This window comes from Poecilia reticulata, unplaced genomic scaffold (assembly GCF_904066995.2).
Source record: "Poecilia reticulata unplaced genomic scaffold, P_reticulata-male-v2 Scaffold_63, whole genome shotgun sequence".
Lineage (NCBI taxonomy): Eukaryota > Metazoa > Chordata > Actinopteri > Cyprinodontiformes > Poeciliidae > Poecilia > Poecilia reticulata.
The window spans coordinates 57,714-81,464 of record NW_027675161.1 but is presented as its reverse complement, the minus strand read 5'-3'; the positions used below and the strand labels follow the sequence as shown (position 1 = coordinate 81,464).

The window sequence follows — 23,751 nt, the reverse complement described above, 5'->3', positions numbered from 1 at the left end:
TAAATGTTCTGTTAGTGTTCTGTAAATACTCAGTGATGTTCTGGCTCAGTTTGTGCCATCAGCGCTGGATTTTCTGTGTCTAGCAGAGGCAGAGGCCAGTCTCTGTTGCTGGTGAAGAACTTTAGAACAGTTTCATCTGCAGACACTGACCTGTGATTCTGTGTGTGTGTGTGTGGGGGTGTGTGTGTGTGTGTGTGTGTGTGTGTGTGTGTGTGTGTGTGTGTGTGTGTGTGTGTGTGTGTGTGTGTGTGTGTGTGTGTGTGTGTGTGTGTGTGTGTGTGTGTGTGTGTGCGTGTGTGTGTGTGTGTGTTGTAATTCACAGGAGCACTATAAGGTTTGGATCTGATTCCCTTCATTTCCTTTTAATCTGTGCTTCTTTGTAAGCAGCTGCTGATGCCTAACTCCCATCTGGCCCCCTGGAGCCTAAACGTCTGCCTGGCCTGGCCCCTGTTTTTTGTCCCTGTAGAGTTTCAGCCGTTGCTCCTGGCTGTTCCTCTGAGACTCTCGCTGTAGCTGGGCTTCTTGCTGCTGACGACTCTGTGCAGACTCTTGCACATGTGCCTTTTTCCTTCATTTTGGTTTTTAGATCAACAATTTCTCAAATGCCTCAAATGACCAGAAAGGTATCATGGAACCAGCTGTATCATTTTTAGGTTCTTGTGTTGGATTTCTGCAGGTTATTTTAGTCATCCAGAGGAAGTCATGATGAGTAAAGCACTGCTGGCTCACATAGAACCACATGTTGGATCCTAATGAGGAATTCCACAAAATTCTAAGTCTGGTTGTTCCGCTTCCCTTTCCAGGTTTGTCATGGGTGCCACCGAATAATGACCAAGCCGATGACATTTATTGACAACAGGGTTGATGATTTTATTTTATCCGACCAAATACCTAAAATTAAAGTTGTGTAGTCATCCCATGTTGGTGAACAACAGTGCTTATGTGGTAAGAATGTCCAACATCTGCTTCCACCTTTAAACAAAAAAACCAAAAGTCGCAGTAATCAGAAGCGACAGTTGGAGATGGAAAAGACCAGGCAAACATCCAACTTAAACAGAGCCTACGTTTTACTTCCATCCTCTAAGCTGCTGGAACACTGTTATCAACCTTGCCATGGACGTTGACGCTGACAGTGAAAATCACAGATCAAATCTCAGATCAATAATGTTGCATTAAAGCTGCAGTATGTACCGTATTTTCCGCACTGTCTGCTTTTGAGGAAATTGAAGGTTTTTAGGTGCGCCTTATAATCCGGTGCGCCTTATACCAATATTAAGCCACAACTGGTCTAGCAATTACGGTAAGCAGCTGCCGACTTCATTTTCGCCCATAGAAGAAGCGCGCGGTGCATGCTGGGATAGCTGTCAGAACGCTGGTTTGTAATCTATTAATAAAGTTTGACCTATCTACCTACCGACCGTCTAGAATAGCGGTTCTCAACGTGGGCGGTACCGCCCCCCAGGGGGCGTTCAGAGGACGGCAGGGGGCGCTGGCGGACATTTTTACAAAAGGGGGGCGCTGGGATGCCTTTGGGGGGCGTTTGGTCGAAGGTAAACTTTACACCTTAAATACACAACAATGCCAGTTTAGACTTTGAGCAACTTGGTAAAACTGTATTGTGAAACATTAAAACATGCTTGGCTGCAACTGTATCGATGGCAGCTCTTCTTCTATTCAGTGTTTGTTAGCTTCATGGCGCAGCTCCGCATCAGTTCAGCTACAACGGCTGATAACGCTGCTGTGATTCACTTTGTCTGGTATTTATGTAGGCTACATATGTTTTGGCAGTACTGTGATCATGTCAAAGCAGCAATTTTATATTAAGTGTTTTATTTCCATTTGAAAGCTGCCCGCTTCCATGGAAGGACAACAGAAAACCGCTCTTATAAACATGTAATTACTAAAATCACGATGCCCTCACATTGTATCCCTCTGAAAAATTAACCCATTTAAATAAAGAAATCCCTCCATCGGTGATACCATGATAGAGAGCGTTCATTTTATAGAGTTAACACCGGAGCTGCAAGTGGTCCGGTATGAAACGGGTTTGATGGAACAACGGTACCACAGCATTTTTAATTTCAATAATCAGAATATCGAAATTGTTTCCGTTGTTTTAAAAGGTTTATGTCAGTCTGCCTTTTCACCATCGATATGTTTCCCGACCGCCCTGCACCTTAGGGGATTAAAAAAAAAAAAAAAACGCCGCGCACATTGCGCAAAACTCTGAAACAGGAGAAGCGGGACATAAGACGGAGCGACGAACTAGATGTGAATTATGGCATAAAAACAGAGAATCCGACGCTGAACAGTGAAAAATCATCAACACATGATGTGAAACACATGACGATAGGCGGCGCAGCAGGTGATGAGTGAAAATTACTGGTGGTCAATAAACGATCAAATAAATCTAGCAACAGGAAAGAAACTAAAGTGAACATGGCAATAAACCAAGAGAGGGTAATACTAATCAAATGAAAGTAAATGGAAATGAATGAAGAACAAAATGCAAGAATAAACTAAGAAACTAAAGTAAATACAGAGGAATAAACTGGTATGGCAAGACCTTTTGAGCAATAATTAATACAGAGGACTGTATGGCAAAAATAAACAGACACTATTTCCAGATAAAAGGAAAAATAATATTGTTGAAGTGCCATGGGCAGGGGCGCAACTACATATTATTCAGGTGGATGCGAAAACATAAATCGGCGCCCCCCCGCCCCCCCACGAAGAAGCATAGAAACATACACTCGCCTCCCCCCCAGCCCCCCTTTGCCAGACGCCGATACATTTAGGGCAAAACTCACTGCATTTACCCCGTTATGTGCGCGAGGTGAAGGAGCGTAAGGCGCGCTGAAGTGTACGAGAAAACATAATCGGTGCGCCGATTCAAAACATCTACAATAGTGATAGTAACATTAATAATAAAACAATTGTCAGTGCAAAATAGCCTACAAATTCTTTGGTGGGGGGCGGTGAGGGACCTGGATAAAGGCTAGGGGGGCGCTGGCCCAAAAAAGGTTGAGAAACACTGGTCTAGAATCAGGTCGTCTGCAGGTCATTTGGCACCACGTTCTCCATGAACATGCTGTGTGCGAACGGAGAAGGGTGACCATCGTCCATCCACGTACCGGCCCAGTCGCGGAAGGCTCTCCTCCCCGACCGGAGTCGGACTGTTTTGTTGACATTCTCTTTAGTGCAGCTCCATCTAGTGGATGCATAACGTAACTCCAGCCTCTGCTGTAGCTTCTATTCTATGCGCCTTATAATGCGGTGCGCCTTAAATATGAAAAAAGTTTTAAAATAGGCCATTCATTGAAGGTGCACCTTATAATCCGGTGCGCCTTATATTGCGGAAAATATGGTAACTTTTATACATTTAGTTCCCATCAGTTAGCTGTAGCTGCAGCTTTATTTTGGATATGCTCCTCTTCAGCCCTGATGCTGCACTGTTCTCTTTTACAAGCGACGCCTCAAACACACATTGCTTATGATACTCATTTCAAAGCTCACATGCTTCTTAACATTCCTTCCTTTTTTGGAAGATAAATGTCTTCCAGGACATTTATCTTAGGCTTGCTCAGTAAATTTCAATCTGATTAAATTTAACAGGCTAACTACTGTCTCTTGCAGGACCACAACAGAGCAGAGTATGAGTTGCGGGTCGCAGAAAAGACCATGAGACAAGACCAAGGAGCTGCAAAGGTAGGACTGAGGTCAGAGGAGTCTGATGAAGTGGATGCTCTCTGGAAAATCACTTCCAGAGGGCATCAGGTATGCTTATGTTTGTCCATAAGCACCTTCTGACCAGTGGGGACAATGGTAACTCCTTGAAAATAGGAAATCTATAAAACATACTGATATTGAATCAAGAAAATTATGGACTGTCATACAACAGCAAAGTGTCTTCAGTCAGAGGCTTCGTCAGATTTGCTGTAAAACAGACTGCTACAGGAGATCCTTCCTTTGCACAGCCATCAGCACTGCAACCTCTTTGAAGAACCATTTCTTTTCCCTTTGGAATTAATAAAGTATTAGGAACTTTGAATTCAGTTTTTGATTATTATATTGTTGACTTTTTGGTTCAATCAGAAAAAAATCCATCTAAAACATGAGGCCACTTTTAGCTGCAAAAATCATCAATGGGAATTTTTTATAATTACCCAATTGTCCTCATGATATATTGCTCTGATCACAATGAACGGCACAATAAGGACCAGTTATTCTCTAGTAGCTCAGATACATGAAACAATGTTTAGTAGCAGCTTATTCTTAAGCAGGAAGTGATGCGGCGAGTAAGGAGACTCATGTTAACACAAGGTAGGCCAAGAGCTGAGGCTGTTGGTTAGCAGCCCTCTGCTCTTTGCCAAGGTTACATCTTCCTTCCCTAAATGAACACACACAGTGGCCCCAGCACCTTGACCTCGTTCTGTGGGCTTGGATGTGATGTGATGGCTCGGGGTAGCATTAGCTCTGCTCCACTGCAGCTGTAGCTGCAGCATGCACACATTTATGTTGCCAGATGTGTGCAACTGTTGGGCCATTCTTAAAAGAATGGCCCAACATTCATGACAAACACACAGGTCCAACCCACAGTGAAGAAATTTTATGTATTTATATTTTCTGTTCTTTTGTTCATGCATGTCTGTGTTTGCTTTTGTGTGTTTTAGGACGAGAAAGTGAAGCTAACGTGTACAGACAGAATGCCAGCTTATCTGACCACTGTGGTCATGATGAGCTTTATGGTGAGACTCAATCTTCCACATTCATCCACTGCTTCAAGACAAACCAGAAGACAAATCATTCAAAAGGGCTTTCAACAAAACATGGAAGTCCTGACATTTAGAGGATATGCATACAGTTTAAATATTAAGCAGAAATGGAAGAAACTGTTTCATGTTTTGGCTCAACCCAAGTTTAGGGTCTTCTGATGAGAACAACACATAATTACAATCTGTGATTATTTATAGTTAAGCCCAAAATTATTTGCACTCCTAGAAGATTATTTTTAAAATTATTTGTATTCAGCTAAGACTGTTTTTTTCTGTTCAAACATGAAAAACATTCAGCATTTCCATTATTTTAAGGTGCTTAAGTGTAATTATTTTTGTAGTGCCTTGGTAATGAATGTCTTCTCAAACAGTATCAGCCTGTTTGAGCTGCATTCACTGATAATCTTCAGCAACAGAATAAACGGGTTGATATTTAGCAGAACCACTGAGCTGCTCCTCTGTGTGTGTATAATTCAGTTCACTTCATCTATATTGCTCCAATTCACCACAAACAAAAAACATTGCAATTGACATAATTATCAGAAACTACAGCATGCACAATTAATTATTACACATGGTGTCTGTGAGGGTAAAACGAGTATTGTGAATTTTTTTTCTATTAGGTTGTGAGGCTCAGTGATGTTAAAACTGTATTGCACTATCAGATATCTGTTTACCCTCCAAGACTGCTGAGGCTAGAATTGGTCATCTCCGATGATTCCTGGTTGTCATTGGTTTGTCTCCCTCCTTCCTTTCAGATTTTCATAACCTTTGTGATCGCCTTTGGGGTCATCCTGTACCGGATCAGCATCAAGACTGCGCTGCATCTGAGCACCTACCCTGCTGCACGCTCCAACATTCGAGCCACAGTGAAAACCACCGCCGCCATTATCAACGTTATCGTCATCATCATCCTGGATGAGATCTACGCTTCCATCGCCCGCTGGCTCACCACTCTCGGTGAGCAGCCTTCAGGAACCATTATGGTTTACTGGGAGTAAACTGGAAAGATGACTCCATCCATTAAATATTGTATACAGGGCTTAAAGAGCTCCGGCCGGGGGCCGGATTTCTGGCTTTTGACCAAACGGTCCATCTCAAACCAATCTTCATGGTCAACCAAACTGTAGTCTCCGGGCTTAAAGAGCTCCATCTGGGGGCCAGACTTCCGGCTTTTCAAGCAAAGCGAGCATTGGACCAAACGGCCCGCCTCAACTAAACTGTAGATAATAGACAAAGATGTCTGCCAATCAGAATTCTAGCTCCCGTGTTCTTGACCAATGACTGTAAAACGGTTTGTAGAAAAGAAGCGCATGCGTTCCGGTTCGGCGGTTAAATCAAATGCGATATGAAAGAAGATGGAGTTTGTCTCACCCAGTAAAGAAACACTTTTACTTGAGAAAGGAATTAAAAACAAGTGGTGCTGGGCATGGCTAGAGGAAAGGGGACAAGACGGGAAGCTGGCGGAAATTTTTACAAAAGGGGGGCGCTGGGTTTCCTTTGGGGGGCGTTTGGTCGAAGGTAAACTTTACACCTTAAATGCACAACAATGCCAGTTTAGACTTTGAGCAACTTGCTAAAACTGTATTGTGTAACATTAAATGATGCTTGGCTCAACTGTATCGATGGTAGCTCTTCTTCTATTCAGTGTTTGTAGCTTCTTGGCGCAGCTTCGGCCTCCTGCTTCACCACATCAGGTCAGCGTTACACCGGCTGATGACAGTGCTGTGATTCACTTTGTCTTCTGTCTGATTTTTAAATATTTTATGTTTTATTGAGAATTTTTGTACATATGTTTTGGCAGTTCTGTGATCATGTCAAAGCAGCAACTTATTGCTGCTTTGACATAATCAAAGCAGCAATAAGTCTGTGTCTGTGAGAGATCACACTTTGCCCGGGGGAGAGCCTGTGCGACCCCCCGTGGGGGTATGGTGCATTTGCACCGAAGGGTTTGAGAAACTTTGTGACTTCTTGGAGCCGCCGCCGCAAACGGAGGGCGGTCCCCCACCAGAAAAGTGTTTTATTTCCGTCTGGATTCTGCCCGCTTTCACAACAGAAAATCGCTCTTATAAACATGTAATTACTAAAATCATGATAACCTGACTTTGTATCCCCCTGAAAAATGAAGCCATTTAAATAAAGAAAGTCCTCCATGGGTGATATCACGATAGAGAGCGTTCATTTTATAGCGTTAACACCGGTGCTGTAAGTGGTCCGGTATGAAACAGGTGAGATAGAACAACGGTACCACAGCACTTTTAAATTTCAATAATCAGAATACCGAAATTGTTTCCGTTGTTTTAAAAGATTTATGTCAGTCTGCCTTTTCCCCATCGATACGCTTCTCAATCGCTGCGCACCATAGGGGGTTAAAAAAACTAAACAAACAAAAAATTATGCACACATTGCGCAAAACTCTGAAACAGGAGAAGCGGGACATAAAACAGAGCGACGAACTAGATGTGAATTATGGCATAAAAACAGAGAATCCGATGCTGAACAGTGAAAAATCAACACGTGATGTGACAATTAGGTGGCGCAGCAGGTGATGAGTGAAGATTACTGGTGGTGAGCGTCAATAAGCGATAAAATAAATCTAGCAACAGGAAAGAAACTAAAGTGGACATAGCAATAAACCAAGAGAGGACAATACTAATCAAAGGGAACTAAATGGAAATGAATGAAGAACAAAATGCAAGAATAAACTAAGAAACTAAAGTAAATAGAGAGGAATAAACTGGTCTGGCAAGTCCTTTCGAGCAAGTCCTTTTGATACAGAGGACTGTTTGACAAGAATAAACAGACACTATTTCCAGATAAAAGGTAAAATTATATTATTGAAATGCCATGGGTTTGTTGAGACCACATCTGATACTGAGAATAAATATATCTTACAGACCATAACAGTAAAGAACTTGTCACTTATGTATGTTTTTAATTAGATGTGATATATTTATTTCTTCAATATTATTTTTCATGTCGGTGTTAATGTCATGAGGCTGATGACTCATCAGCCTCATGACAATTTGACTCATTAGGATTTGATTAAGAACCAGATTTGTTCTTTGTAATTTATGTCCAGTAAAACTTAATCTGGGCTGCACAGTGGCGCAGTTGGTAGAGCTGTTGCCTTGCAGCAAGAAGGTTCTGGGTTCGATTCCCGGCCTGGGGTCTTTCTGCATGGAGTTTGCATGTTCTCCCTGTGCGTGCGTGGGTTTTCCCCGGGTACTCCGGTTTCCTTCCACAGTCCAAAAAACATGACTGTCAGGTTAATTGGCCTCTCCAAATTGCCCCTAGGTGTGAGTGTGTGTGTGCATGGTTGTGTGTCCTGTGTGTCTCTGTGTTGCCCTGCGACAGACTGGCGACCTGTCCAGGGTGTACCCCGCCTCTCGCCCGAAACGTTGGCTGGAGATGGGCACCAGCAACCCTCCCGACCCCACTGAGGGAAAAAGGGTGCAAGAAAATGGATGGATGGATGGATAAAACTTAATCTATAAATCAATAGAGAGGTCTATATAAAGATATAATCCATGTTTCTGTCTCATATTTGTATGGCATTGAAAGGATCTGGAACTTTTGTTTTTCCACTGAAAGCTCTGGTTTGCACAATAAATGCCATGTTGGTGAAATTTTATGGATGATACTCTGATGTACCATTCTCCTGAAGGCAGCACAGAGCTGCACCACCAGAAACCTACAGAAACACTGAAGAGAAAAAGAGCTATGATTAATGTAGTTACAGTTCTATCCATGTTTTAATGTTGCAGAGCTCAGTCATTTTGCAAATAGATCAAAGTTTAAACTGGCATCTTTTATCTGGTCATTTTGTGGAATATTTAACAACTAGAAAATGGCAAAGGATAAGATTATTTTTTCCACTTTGGCTAACTGCTGGTAGGCCTACCAATTTTAAGTTGAACATCCATTGCATTTTTAATAGTCACCTGTGAAAATTATTTCTATTTCCATGGGTTTTTTGTTTTCTGGGAAATTATTTTGATGATAAATACAGAAACAAGCATAAAAATCAAAACATCTGCAATAGTGACAGTAATATTAATAATAAAATAATAGTCAGTGCAAAGTAGCCTACAAATTCTTTGGTGGGGGGCAGTGAGGGAGCTGGATACGGGATGGGGGCGCTGGCCCTAAAAAGGTTGAGACTGATTTAGTTGGTAATGTTGTGCATGTTCTAAATTACTTGCAAAAACATTGACTGAAAGGATTCTTATTTAATGTTGAGGGATTTTTGCCTGTAAGGCTAACCTTTAGGGCACAGACATTTTACATTTTGCTTTGAGTTGAAATGTCTTATTTAAGTTTGAGTGTTTAGCTAATTGTATTGTTAGAAACAATTGTTGCTCTATTCAAAGACACTTTTTATTAAACTGTGACAATAGCAATGGTATAGTTAATTTCTATCACCACTATAAGTTTCAGGCTCAGGATTTGTTTTACTTTAAGCCCTGAGTATATTATGTTTGCTCTCTATATTCTGTGTGTTTTTATTTTTTTATTTCTGATTCTTGGACAAAATCCACAGGCCATGAGTGAAACTTTAGTGTGGCACATAAAATTTGGAAATATGTGAAACATGTGACTTGAATTATTGGGGGTCCTCTGGACTGATGATCACTGACCATTCAAAGCTTGGTCAACAAGTTGAGACATTGTCAGCTTATCCTAGGTGCTGTTTGTTCCGTCTTAGAAAATCATGGTAGAATGTCAGAAATGGCCTTGAATGACTTTTATTGTTAATATTGAAAAATAATATCACTGTAAAACATTATAAATTCCAGCTGAATGTGTTGTTATCCAGTCCAATGTGATCCTTTTTCCAGAGGTTCCAAAGACAGACAAGAGTTTTGAGGAGCGCCTCATTTTCAAAACATTCATCTTGAAGTTCGTTAACGCCTTCACACCCATCGTCTACCTGGCTTTCTTCAGAGGAAGGTAAAACAGCACCCTCTCCTGCTTCCTTGTTTTGGCTCTTATCTCTAACTAGTGGTTTAATAAATTTTAAAGCATTACAGCATTAACACCAGACTGAATTCCCTCTTCATCCTAAAGTGTCTGATTGATGCTTGTTTTGTCCACAGACTTGTTGGGAGACCTGGAAAGTACCTGTATGTGGTTGGCTCCTACAGGATGGAGGAGGTAATTCACTTTATCCACATGGTGTGTGTGTGTGTGTGTGTGTGTGTGTGTGTGTGTGTGTGTGTGTGTGTGTGTGTGCGTGTGTGTGTGTGTGTGTGCGTGCGTGCGTGCGTGCGTGTGTGTGGTAATGATTATACTAAATGGAGTAACAATCCGATTTGTGCTTCATCTCCTTCCTGTTGTTGCAGGTTTTATCTCTCGAGTCTCATGAATTAGATGAACAGTCTTATTAAGTATCAGTATTCAGTGAGGTGTGGAGTCGAATCATGTGACTCATGACTGCGTTAGACTTGTTTCACCAATTTAATGACTTTAGGCTACGCTTGATACTGAAATGACTTTGAACTTACAGTGTGGACAAAAAGTATTCACCCTGTTGGATTTTTAACACTTTTATTGCCTTTCTAAAAATCAATTATGGGAAAAAAATTTAGAAAACAACCTTTTTGACCATAAGACAAAAACTCTTCACTGTCAATGTGAAAACTGATTTCTATAAGAGATCTGAAATTTTATCTTTTTTTGTAGGATAGAAATGCACCACAAACCTAGGTGCAAAAGCAAACATGGGCTTTCCATCTCTTTCCATCCCTTCTAAAATATAAGAACGTTTCTGTTTATCACCCTCTGAGTTATTTTCCAAAATTTATTGCGAGGTATTGCAAAATAATTTTTTTTCCCCCATGTCCCTTGGGGGACTCTGTAGATTTTACAAAATAGTTGATGAAAATTAAAAACATGTTGCATAAAATTAGTTATTATAGAAGCAATAAAAGAGTAAGGAGCTTCCTGTGTGGCGCTAATCAGCCAACCTGAGGAGACCGGATCACTGATGCTTTGTTTGCTTCTCTGCCTTCGTGGTTCACTGTGAGATAGTTTTTCTCTGCTGTTTGGTTCTGACTCGTCTCTTTGCTCAGTGTGCTCATGCTGGCTGTCTCATGGAGCTTTGCATACAGCTGTGCATCACCATGCTGGGCAAGCAGCTCATCCAGAACAACCTCTTTGAGATTGGCATACCGTGAGTACACTTCTACCTGAGACGCACTGAACACCAGCATAACAGCACATCCTCCCAGATCACACTGTGTGGGCTGAGCAAATCACAGAATACATTATGCACACCTACTCAGCTGTACTTACAGAAGTCATTTAAATGTCTGCTTTTCAGACACCAGTATTCCGGATAATTGCAAATGCAAATCCATAAAGTAATCTGACTGACACTAAATGAAAACTAGCCGACAACCTGCAGACAAAACATGAAATGTATCCACAGTCATCAAAGAACATTGTTTGCTCCTGTGATATTTCTTTTTAATTTTGATTCTTTGTTTCTTTCTCTGGGGAACAATTAAAATAAGTTTCAAAAGCTTTTATTGGGAAGTCATACATGGATGTGCAGATTTGCAGATAACCTATTAAGTGCCTTGCCAAAGGGCAGAATAGCATGTGGCAGAAGAAGATAATGATTTTTAAGCACATCTGCTCCTCTTTTCTACTGATGTCTGCTCACCAGACTGAGTGTTTTCAGACTCACAGCTCCACCCCCTTAGTAAAACACTACTTGAATAAAGTTAGCTGATAACTTTTCAATATTCTACATTTTCAACCAACAAAGATTACAAAATCTGACAGATGTATCACTGCAAACACACACTGTTAATATTCACATTTGACATAAGACAAAATCTGATCAGATTCGATTCCAGTTCCTTTCCTCCTGTTTCCTCCATGCTCTATTAGAAAGCAGTCTCCTCCTCATATTTTAATGGGATTTCTATCTTTATGGCCACCATCAGTCAACATAATCCCCAGAGTTTGATTCTGACATTTTTCTTTTTCTGCTTTGTGGAACGGCTCGCTCCTGTGACGAGATGTGGGGTTTTATAAGTGATTTAATGAATAAGATATTCACGCAGCTGGTTTTAATTGGTTTGACAAATCATAATTCCTAATCAGGAATTACATATGTAATATTTGATGTGTAATATACTTCTACCATGGTTTGTTCAGGAAGCTAAAGAAACTTCTCCGGAAAAGGAAGTCAGAACTGACCTCCAAGCAAGAAGAGGAGCTCCACAAAACTCTGAAGCGCTATGAGAAAGATCACGTCCTTGGTCCTTTTGTTGGCATCAACCCTGAGTACATGGAGATGAGTAAGTATTTTCAGCATTAAAAAAACATGTATTTGTTTAGATCAGAGTGTATCTAAAAAAGTATATGTAAAATTGTTGTGGAAAAAACCCCATCTATTTACCAAGTACTGTCAGGTGAAATCACTCAATCAGGTTTATTCATATATTATTCACAAGAGAGCTTGTAGGACAATCAATAATGAAGCATTTCTGGGTGAAAAGCTCTGCCATGCAGAGACAACACATGAGTTTTATACCAAAACTAAGGGATCCAAAACAATGGGCGAGACCATCTGGTTCTGATACAGCTGTTGAAAACAACTCTCACCAAAATAGCTTCTTTTGATGAGAGTTCACAAGCATTTAATATAACATGATCAGCAGATGTTAACTTGTAGGAGTTCTCCACCACAATTTCCCCCCTATAATATTTACGTAAATGTAAATATTTACATAAGTAAATATTTATATGTAAATATACATATTTACATATGTATATGTAAATATACATATTTACATAAGTAAATATGTAAATATTTAATATTATTCAACATTTCCCTCCTTGGGTAAAATATGTATATAACACTATCCTGAAAGATGTAACAAAACATATATGCAAGATACAAAAAAACCTACCGGCATTTATACATTCAACCCCATATCAATATCACTGTGTTAGGTAGGAAAAGTTATCCTGCAACCTCTCTTTGCCAGAGAGACGGTCTTCTATATGTTTTCCAGGAAAATTAAGGAGGTATCATAACAATTATTTAAGAAATAAAACACAAAAAATAATATCATGTAAAAAAAAAAAGAAAAGAAATAGAAAATGAATCAAGTAATCAATGTACACATACAATGTCGAACAAAAATTCTATGTTAATAGGAAACGCCCCCTGTAAGTAGTTAGAAATACAATTTATACCCGTGGTCCACAACCAACGGACCTCGGTCCGGATACGGACCCATATGCCATCCCATCAGGACCCGGAATGAATTGTTAAAATATTTGTTAATTTTGACGGGAGAATTAATTTTAAACCGGAGCATTTATTTTTTTCCCTATCTGACACAAGTGCTTTTACCATCACTGCACTGAGAAAGGATTGGAAGCTACAAACCAATCGCGTGCGAGTCATACTAACCACATGGTTCAACTAGCGAATCAAATCGCCAGCCTGAACTCAGAGCGAGTTGTATGAGCAAACCGAAGCAGAGGTTTGTGGCCAGGCACAGACATCCACGCAGTGTGATATAAGGAAGAGGAGGTGAAAGGCGAGCGAAAAGCGATTGAAGCGGGAAACGCAGGGAGGTGATACAGGAAGACAGGGCGTGAATTACAGTCAGAAGAGGTGCAAACACTATGGCGCTTTCTGAAAAGAGAAAAGTAGATGCTGAAAATCGAGCGTTCAACATGGAATGGACTGATGCATAACATGTTCATTCTTTCACCCGCGAGCACGAAACCACTGTGCCTCATATGCTCCGAAACCGTGGCACTTATTAAAAGTGCCAATGTCAAGCGTCACTATGAGACTAAGCACAAAGCATTTGACCAATCATACCCCCCTAAGTCCGAACCCCGGACGCAGAAAATTCGAAGTCTCACTGCCCAATATGATCAGTCCACCAGGGTATTAAGCCGTGCTTTCAGCGCACAACAGCGTGCTAATGAATGTTCCCTCCGTGTTGCTTGGGTTTTAGGGAAACACAAAAAGCCCTTTACAGATGCAAGTATTGTCAAAGAGTGCATGACTGAAATAGCAGAGGCGTTACTTGATGGTAAAGAAAAAGATGAGCTCTGTGACAAAATAGAGAAAATACCCCTGTCAGCCTGCACAGCCACAAGGAGAAGTGAGATACTAGCTCAAGATTCACTGTCCCAGCTGGAAGAAGCTATTTGTTGGCCTGGCTGTGGATGAATCTACTGATGTGTCTGACAATGCTCAGCTATTGGTTTACATAAGATTCTTAAACAGGGAAGACCTCTTAGGTGTGACTCCCCTGCAGACCACTACCAAAGGAGAAGACATCTACCTGGCCATTAAGGAAATGCTAGCAAAGCGAGGAATAGAGCCAAAACAAGTGATATCAAAAACCACTGATGGAGCCCCTGCCATGATGGGGAGAGAAAAGGGAGCTGTGGCAAGATTGAAAGAAGACAACGCTGACCTGATCTCTTACCACTGCATTATTCATCAGGTTGTCCTTTGCTCCACCCTGTCGGATTATTATGCTGAGGTGATGAAGACAATGATGAAAATCATAAACTTTCTCAGGGCATCTTCTTCTTGTCAGCATCGCATGCTCAGGGAATTTCTCAAAGAGGTTGATGCAAACTCTGATGATCTTTTGCACACAACAATGTCAGATGGCTCAGCAAAGGCAGGGTGCTAGAGCGATTTTGGTCAATTAGACATGAAGTAACAGCTTTCTTGGAACAACTGGAAAGTCAGAAAGCAGCCAACTTTTCTGTCTTTCTAAATGATGAGAAAAACATGGGTATCGTAGCTTTTTTGGCTGACATCATGTCACACCTGAATGGGCTTAATTTGCAGCTGCAGGGAAAGAACAATTCCATTTGTGATCTGATGTAGCTGTCCGCTCATTTCAACGAAAACTTCAGGTGTATAAAGAAGATCTGCAAGGAGACTACACACACTTCCCAAAAGTGAAAGAACAGGTGCAGGGCCACAGAGATGTCTCCTCTTTTGTTGACTTTGTTGACAAGTTGATTGAAAACTTCAGCAAACGCTTTGATAGCTTCAGCATTGGAGAGGAGCTCACCCTCTTCATACAGAATCCATTTCTCATCACTGATGTCAGAGCATTCACAAATGATGTCACACATCCCTTCAAGTGGGCAACCACTGGGCCTCTCCAGATGCAAATGATTGACCTCCAGGCAGATGTGGCCCTGAAAGAGCAGTTTGCAAGAACCGAATCTACCACATTCTGGCTCCAGATGGTTTCTGAGACAGCTTTCCCAGATCTGAAAAAAGTGGCCCTGTTTATCTTGACCATGTTCGGCTCCACATACAGCTGTGAGGCAGCGTTCTCTACAATGAACATAATAAAAACAAAATATCGTTCCAAGCTCACCAATGAGCATCTGCACATGTGCATGAGAATGGCCCTGACCTCCTTCACGCCCAGATTTAAAATGTTGGCAGGGCAAGTCAAAGCTCAATTCTCACACTGAGCAAGGGAAATTGGGGGAAGACAGATGTAAGAGAAATCTGTAAGAGAAATAGTTCAGGTGTTTTGATAGTTGTTTTGTTGAGCAGAAATATTGAGATTGTTCAATCAAAAGGAAACTGAAGCTATTTTTTATTAAGCACTTTCTTTATTTTTGAATACATAATTTAGTTATTTTTAATTTAAACTGCAGCCACACAATGTTATCCTGTGTTTCAGTGCTAATAAACTTCTTTGAAATTATTTTAACCTGTATTATTATTTTTTTTAACACCATGTATTCCGATATTGTCATACTGCAAATAAACGATATTGCGGACCTCTGCTTGAGGAAATTTCTTTGAACTGGACCTCTTCACAGTTTTCTTGAATACCCCTGTAATAGAACAATGAAATACCACACTCCATCTACAATTAATAAAAAAAAGTAAAACGTGAAATAAAATGTAAAATCAAAACGGAGTGCACATTGAGAACATGCAGAATGGAGAGGCATTTGTTTTTGTGAAACAGACACATTTCTGTAATCTGCAAAACAGCATAGAAAAGCTAAGCTAGAAAACTATCCCAAAAACATCAGTGATTAACACTACTTAAAAAACAAAGAAAACAAAACATTACATATTAACCTCCTTATAACTGAAGGACTAAAAATCCAAGTCATCAGAATCATCACTCAGGTAGGTGGGATTTCGGAACTGATCAAAAGTTGTGTGTAAGAAAAGTATACTTCAAGAGATGAACGTTAATGAAATTTTCTGCTAACCGTTTAAGTAGGGGAATCACACAACAAGATAAGGACATTAGTAACCCCAATACAATAAACACCGGTGTCAGAAGTTTTATTGGGAGTTGTCTCCAACCCGTTACCTGAAAGCCACAAGAACAAGTCGAATGGAGAAACATGGTCATCATTAAGAGCGTTCGAACCTTTTTTATTTGGACTCGTAGTCAAAATACGTAATCATTGAATCTAATCTAAACATCATATTGTCCAGTCTCAAATGCAAAATATTCTTACATCTTCAGAGTGAGAAGTTTACATACATTTCTATGGTATTTGCCTCTGCCTTGCCTCTGAGCTGGATGACTTTGCTCAAACCTTTTGGGTTTGCTTCCAGAAGGTATTTGCTGTGTTCTGCCATTTCCTCCTGATGGAACTGGAAGAACTGGGTCAAGTTTGGAGACCAACTTGCTCACAAATCAGTTTTCAGCTCATCTGACAAATTTTACTGAGATTGATCAGGGCTTTATGACTACTACAATCTATTCATTTTGTTGTTCTTTAATTCCAATCTCCATTTACAAAATCTGTTGACATTTTTAACCATTTGTTCCTAGCCTTTAACTTTCTGGCTTATGGCTTGAGAATTTGTTTCAGTTTTTCCACATTATGTTTTTTTTCTCATCATGCCATCCATTCAGAGAGAGTCCTAGCCTGTTTGGCGCCCTGGGTGAAGTGCTGTGAACTGTTCTGTTTTTATACAGTAATGTATATGTAAATGTAAAGTTTCAACATTACATGTGTTGGACCAAATATTCCACAGCATTAATATAGTTTCCACTTGGAAGTTGTTCAATGAGTCCAGAGTTACTGATCATTTGTGTTTCATATTTAAAATAAGAAAGTTTAACATAATACCTTTCAGTCAGCAGCTAGAAGGAGTCAAGTCTACAGGAAGCTAGAGGATCAACATTTTTGTGAAGGTCTTCTTCAGGCAGATGTTTCTGCGGCGTACTGGACCAGTTCTGCTGTGAAGACACTTTCCATGATCAACATTTAGCTAAATGTTTCTGACAACCCACCGGTTCAAAACTTTGAGATCAAGACACCTTAAAGAGACAGTACAGCCAACCTTGGATCCATCTCTTTACATCAGACTGTCAGAGCTGGAGTGAGACCCCTGTTATGTCATTGTTTCAATGCTGGGGCCTCTTCTTTTTTAAGTGTTTCTGACAGCCCTGAATAATCCATCCAGGAAAACTTTGCAGTATATAGGAACATAGAACATGTGCTCAGACTTCCATTACCTTAAAACAAAACCACAACATGAATCGACACCATTCGCTGTTTTATACTGAATCAGCCTCACAGTCACATTATCAAGGCTTTTTCCAGGTTATTGCAGGTTCTAGATGGGAAATTAATGCGAGATTAAAGTGGATCTTTTTAGCTGCTTGTTTTTCTATCCAGTGTTGTTCAGATTGAGCAGGATTAAGATGAAATAATCCCCAGGATGTCTGAAGTTGTAATCCTTTTGTTCATTCTAAAAATATCCTTCTTGTTTAAAGATGTGAATATTCACTTTTTCTGTTTTTACAGTGAACTGAATCTGTCAAACAGAACCTTCAGGTTTACTTTATCTAATGATTTCAGACCTGATGACATTTGTGTCCTTTTTCTATAGTTTGCATGTTACCCAGATTGCTGCTGACAGGCCTGTGGCCTGCAATACCTGTCTCTTCCACTTTCTGTCTGCAGTGTTAGAGTAATCTCTGAAAACGACATTTTGGACATTTCACCCATTTGTCTCCTCAGTCATCCAGTTTGGCATGGTGACACTCTTTGTGGCCTCCTTCCCTCTGGCGCCTCTCTTTGCTCTTCTGAATAACATCATTGAAATCCGCCTGGATGCCAAGAAGTTTGTTTTGGAGCTGCGGAGGCCCATTGCATCCAAAGTCAAGGACATTGGTATGTTTCTGAAACATCAACTAGCTAAGAGGCGGGAAATCCAATCAGTGCTAACAGGGGTTCATGTTGAGTATGCAGTTTGACTGTAATATTAAATACAAACCATCAAAAACATATCTGGTCTTATATGCATGTTTATTTAAGCAGATTGGACAGATTCAGAGTGAGCTGCCCAGGGTTCAAAAATGTTTTATAGATTAAAAAAAAACCCAAAAAAACAACTAACGCCGACACATCTTATGTAACTTTGATTTCTGGAGGGCAGACAATTAATTGAAACAGTTCAAATGTCCATCTACTGGATGTCATAGTTTATGTTTGTGGACCATTGAGTGCAGAAAGCATTTTAACAGTCAGGAAAGTAAAGGACAGTACTGACAGAAACTTCCTCTGATGTCCATCAGGGGACCTCTGCTGCGTCACCTGCAATGATAAAACATTAGATATCTTCGTATCTAGAAATTTGACTGATATATTGATGTGCATATCCATTTATAAAATTCACTGACTTTGTAATGCCATGAAGCTTCACCATTCATCTTGACGATTAGTTCATCTGATAGCTGATGAAAACCTGAGTAAAATCAGTCTGTGTTGTATATACACAACCAGGAGTTTTACTCACATAATAGCAGTGATACTCATAATTAAATTACTCGACTAAAAGTAAAAATTACATCGTAGTAGAAATATCCCTAAATGTGATTTTTTTCCAACATGGAAATTGGTTCTATTTCTAGGCTTTTGTTCATAGTTTTTTTTTATTTTTGAGGCATTGCTATGTGGGATGGTTGTTACGTCTGATCCTGGAGGCTATGCAGATAGTTTCAGGATTACTTTTTCTAATTGCGAACAGCTGATTGGCTTCTGAAAAGGCCTGAACTTTGACCCCAAAACCCAGAGGAGGTCAAAATTAGGCTTCATAGAAGCAGAGCAGGACTAGAGAGAGAGAGGAGGAGGAGGAGAAAGTTCAGACCAACTCCTTCAATCCATCATGATGATCAAGGATCATATGGATGATATGAATTATGAGGACACTTAATTTCTGGTTGAGGGAAATAAAAAAAGTTTTACTTGTTTTGAATTATGTGGAATTCTAGGAGTAATACAAATTTTCTGAAGGGTTATTAAAAATGATAAAATAGTTGAAATAGGATCCTAAGTTCCCCAGCTTTCTAGCATCATGTTCATTCTCCACTCTGATGCAGAGGGTACTTCCACTGACTAGTTGTGAGTTTTCTATGTGTGCTGTTTGCAGGTGAATGACTGTTCTTACTTTCTCCAGGTATCTGGTACAATCTGCTGAGGGGCCTCAGCAAGGTGGCCGTCATTGTTAATGTAAGTCTTACTTCTCTTTATTGGTGAAGTTTATGCTGCACGTTGGATTTAATTTATATAAAGCTTTCTTGCAATGTATATGATGGTTCTCATAAAAATGAATCTTGTCATCAAACTCTTTGCGGTATTAATGGAGGCTGCTCATTGAAACAGCAAAGTAGCTACAGAGCGTTTCTCTTTCCCAGGCTTTCGTCATTGCCTTCACATCGGACTTCGTCCCTCGGCTCGTCTACCAGTACACATACAGTCCTGATGGGACTATGCATGGCTTTGTCAACCACACGCTGTCATATTTCAACGTCAGTGACTTTCAGAATGGTACAGAACCAAATCCCCCTAACTTCAATGTAAAGGTCTGCAGGTAAGGTCTCACACTATCAACCTTATTTTAGACAGAAGTCCAGTTCCCCACCTCTAGTTCTTTTTAAAGGGGAACCTGTGGAGGGTGTTCAGTGTTATAAGAACCTGGTTGACAGGATTACTGGGAGTAAATTACCTGATCTAACAGAAGCATTCCCTGTTCCCCGGTCACTCACTTCATGAGTGTAAGAGCCAAAAATGTCAGTTTGCAACATTGTATATTATTGTGTATGCCGTTTGCCTATTTAGATATTTTCTTAACGGTAAGATTCCATTTTAGTATGTTTTTGTAGAAAAGCGCCACCTAATGGACATAATTGAAAATATATGAAAAGTGCTGTGTCACGTTAGTGCCAGAAGAAAATTTAATGTGGCGTGTGTAATTGAGCTCTACAGTTTTTTGACCGTTACATGTGGAATGCTGTGCAATTTAAAGAATTCTTTGTAATATCTGCTCAAAGAAAAGTAAAGTTCGTCGTTCGTCAGACTTTGTGTGAATTTTGTAAGTACGTCTTTAATCAGGGCCGTGCAGACAGGGCCATGCAGACCATTAAAGGGGCAGGTGCTCAAAAAAAAAGAAAAAAGGGCACATCTAACCGCATTCTAGGACAGAATATTAACAAAGCCACACAGCTTTCAGAGTTTAATAAACAATGATAAATTACAAAATTGTGAGATACACAATCAAAGCTAAGGAAAATCTATATATATAAAGCATACAACTATGCATATGTAAGATATTTTATTAGTAATTTCTTTGTGCGGGTCTATTTTGTTACAGAAAAGTATTGCAATATTCAATTTAGCAAGATATGTAAATCAGAGCTAGACCACCAGACATAAATTGTATTTACAGAATTACACTATTAAAATATAAACAAGGGCACAATGCAACCTTTTAGTGTACTGTAATATATACTTAAAAAAGCTGCCTGTTTGCTACACTTGCAGTGGAGATGAAGATGGTCCATTCAGGAAAGCAGAGCTGCATCAAACTTTAATGTGGAACTGCAGAAAAAAAAGAAAAAAAAAACAAAAGCAAAAATTTAATTGTTAATGTATATCACCATGAGAAAAGTCAACAGTTTTGCTTAAAAAAACATTTTTTTAAATTAAAATCGCACATTTTTGTCTCATGAAGTGAAATAATTATTTGCAAAACAAACTTATTTGCGCTTGTCATAAATCTTTTCTTGCTATTCTAAGTTTTTGTTTGTGACTCAAAGTTTTGCTTGCCCTGTCCACGACATGATGTCGTGGACAGGGCCCAAAATCGCAACAAAAGATTTCAGATGTATGCAAATAAAAGTTTATGTTTGGCAAATAACTTTTTAAGTTCACGAGACAATAATGAGTTATTTAATTTTTTAAAAAAAAAGTTTTTTAAACAAAACGTTTTGTTTTTAAAAAATAAATCATTACAATTCCAAAGGTTTTGATTACAATTTTATTTTACTTAACTCAGGTTAGTTTTTTTATTTTTCATTGAATAATTGGGGGGGAAACAATTAACTTCATACTCTCAATTGCATCATGCGTCACGGGCAAAAGGTCAAAGGTAACAAGGTGACCGGAGGGCTTATTATGTTGTACAAAATCCACAACAAAAAACAAAAAATTTTAGTACATGTGTCAGAAGAGGGCTTAGAAAATAATACCAATAAAATATAAAAAATTGACCAAAAAGGCACTTGGGGGCAAGGAGCAAAAGGGGCATGTGCTCAAGCACCCCCAGGTCCCCCCTCTGCACGTGCCTGTCTTTAATTCACTAAGAGATGCATAAGAGCATATCGTGGTACGGAGCCCTCCAGGGGACATGGGGAATTTTTTTTATTTTGTGTTACCTCGCGGAACCCTATGGAAGCCCATTTCCGCCATGAAAGAAAAAATAGAAGACCAACAGGAACTCATAATTTCAACTTTCAAAGTCATAATTATTAGATTCAAAGTCATAATTTCGACATTCAAAGTCATAATTATGTGATTCAAAGTCATAATTATGTGATTCAAAGTCATAATTATGAGATTCAAAGTAATAATTTCGACATTCAAAGTCATAATTATGTGATTCAAAGTCATAATTATGAGATTCAGAGTCATAATTTCGACTTTCCAAAACAGAAAGTTTTGTCATTTTTTTTCAGTTGACTTGTATGAGATTTATGGAAGCCCATTTCTGCCATGAAAGAAAAAATAAAAGACCAACAGGAAGTCATAATTTCGACTTTCAAATTCATACTTTCGACTTTCAAAGTCATAATTATGAGATTCAAATTCATAATTTTGACTTTCAAAGTTATAATTTAAACTTTCAAAGTCATGATTATCAGATTCAAAGTCATAATTATGAGATTCAGTCATAATTATGAGATTCAAAGTCATAATTATGATATTCAAATGTCATAATTTTGACTTGCCTAAACAGCCAATTTTGTTATTTTTTCAGTAGACACGCTGTCTTTTATGAGATTTATGGAAGCCCATATCTTTGGAAACCCAAATATATGCAAGTCCGTTAGGACTTTCAAAGACTTTCAAAGTCCAGTCTCATAATTATGATTTTGAATCTCATAATTATGACTTTGAAAGTCGAAATGATGACTTTCTGTTGGTCTTCTATTTTTTCTTTCATGGCGGAAATGGGCTTCCATACAAAACTTTTGCAATCACTCTGAACACTTTTGTGTCCCCTCGCAAAAGGTTTTGCGTCCCCTCACAAAACCTTTGCGTGCCCTCCCAAAAGGTTTTTCTTTCCCTCCCAATAATCTACTGATCACTTCATGCAGCATAATTGAATACTGTAAGCCTTACAGTGGCCACCGTACTTTCTGCTTTAATACAAGGTTATGTAAGGTTTTTCCATGTATGTTAATATCTCATTGTGAAATATCTGACATTTTATATCTTTTTCTTTAGTATAGAAAGGCACAACAAATCTATGACATAGATATGCAGTAAATAAATCGATTTTCAATCAGTTCTTTGCACCAGAGTTGTTAATAATATACACGTTTTCACCTAGGCTCTGTAAGAGCCATATGAATGAAATAAGTAACTATTGATATGACAGAACCGCACAGTTTTGACACCTGGGTGGAGGGTGTGTCGATGTGGGCGTGACTGTCATGAAGTATGAATGGGAAGGTTACTGGCGTGCTGGCTTTGTGTGCATGAGGAAGCCTTTGTAAGTCCTTACAAAGGACTTACAAAGTCAGTCCTTTGTAAGGACTGACTTTGTAAGGTCAGTCCTTACAAAGTTTGGAGCATGATAATCAAAATGGAATAAATAGATAATTGTGACAGAACAAAGTGGTTTGGAGTTCTTTGATGCAAAGACAGATGAGATTCTGTGAGTTAACCCAGTGCGGCCCTCTTCCACCTGCCGTGTTTTATAACAAAAAAACGTGTACTATTAACTCTTTGGTGCAAAAAAACTGATTGAAAGTCAATTTATTCACTGCATGTTTATGTCTGTTAAGGTGGAGATGGAACTGAACATGAAAATGGCCCTTTAAACCATTCAGACAACCAGCACAAAAAGAGACGCAATCAAAACTGTTTGTGTCTCTTTCTGATAACTCAGAAATAGTCCAAATTAGGATGTATTTTTATTTCTTTCCTACTTATGGAAAGTTTATGTTTATATCATAGGTTTGTTGTGCCTTTCTATCCTAAATAAAAACATATAAAACGTCAGATATTTCACAACGAGATATTAACATACCTTACATAACCTTGTATTAAATAGCCCATAACTTATTTTGGGAGCCATTTAAATAAATCAATATTTATGAGAAATTTTATTAAGGAGTTACTCATTATAGCTTTTTATTTAGAACCTTATATTTTTGAAAAGGTGTAGCAGAGATTAGATCAGTGACACTGTACAAAACTCTAAGCATCATTTGAATTTTTGTTCTATTTTTCAATAGTTTCCTTACTGAGAAAAACACGTTTTTATATGCACTACTAGTCATTTTTGGCCCTGCAGCTTGAATGTGGTTTAAAAACTTTTTAAACCACATTTCACATTACATTTCTACGGTGGCCGACAGGTGCAAATGCGCAGCAACAGAGAAAACATGCAAACAAAAAT

At 39.2% G+C, this 23,751-nt stretch overlaps 1 protein-coding gene across 1 annotated transcript in view; it reads left to right on the top strand.

Moving 5' to 3' along the window:
* Positions 1 to 23,751, top strand: part of ano1a (anoctamin 1, calcium activated chloride channel a) — a gene marked incomplete at its 5' end in the record, with an annotated part of 39,093 nt that overhangs the window by 6,331 nt on the left and 9,011 nt on the right. Inside the window, 10 exons of the mRNA XM_081604416.1 lie at positions 3,637 to 3,708; positions 4,674 to 4,748; positions 5,534 to 5,735; positions 9,617 to 9,728; positions 9,875 to 9,932; positions 10,850 to 10,950; positions 11,946 to 12,088; positions 17,805 to 17,957; positions 19,243 to 19,295; positions 19,481 to 19,656. Coding sequence (XP_081460542.1) covers positions 3,637 to 3,708; positions 4,674 to 4,748; positions 5,534 to 5,735; positions 9,617 to 9,728; positions 9,875 to 9,932; positions 10,850 to 10,950; positions 11,946 to 12,088; positions 17,805 to 17,957; positions 19,243 to 19,295; positions 19,481 to 19,656 — 1,145 coding nt within the window. The remainder of the gene's footprint in view (positions 1 to 3,636; positions 3,709 to 4,673; positions 4,749 to 5,533; positions 5,736 to 9,616; positions 9,729 to 9,874; positions 9,933 to 10,849; positions 10,951 to 11,945; positions 12,089 to 17,804; positions 17,958 to 19,242; positions 19,296 to 19,480; positions 19,657 to 23,751) is intronic.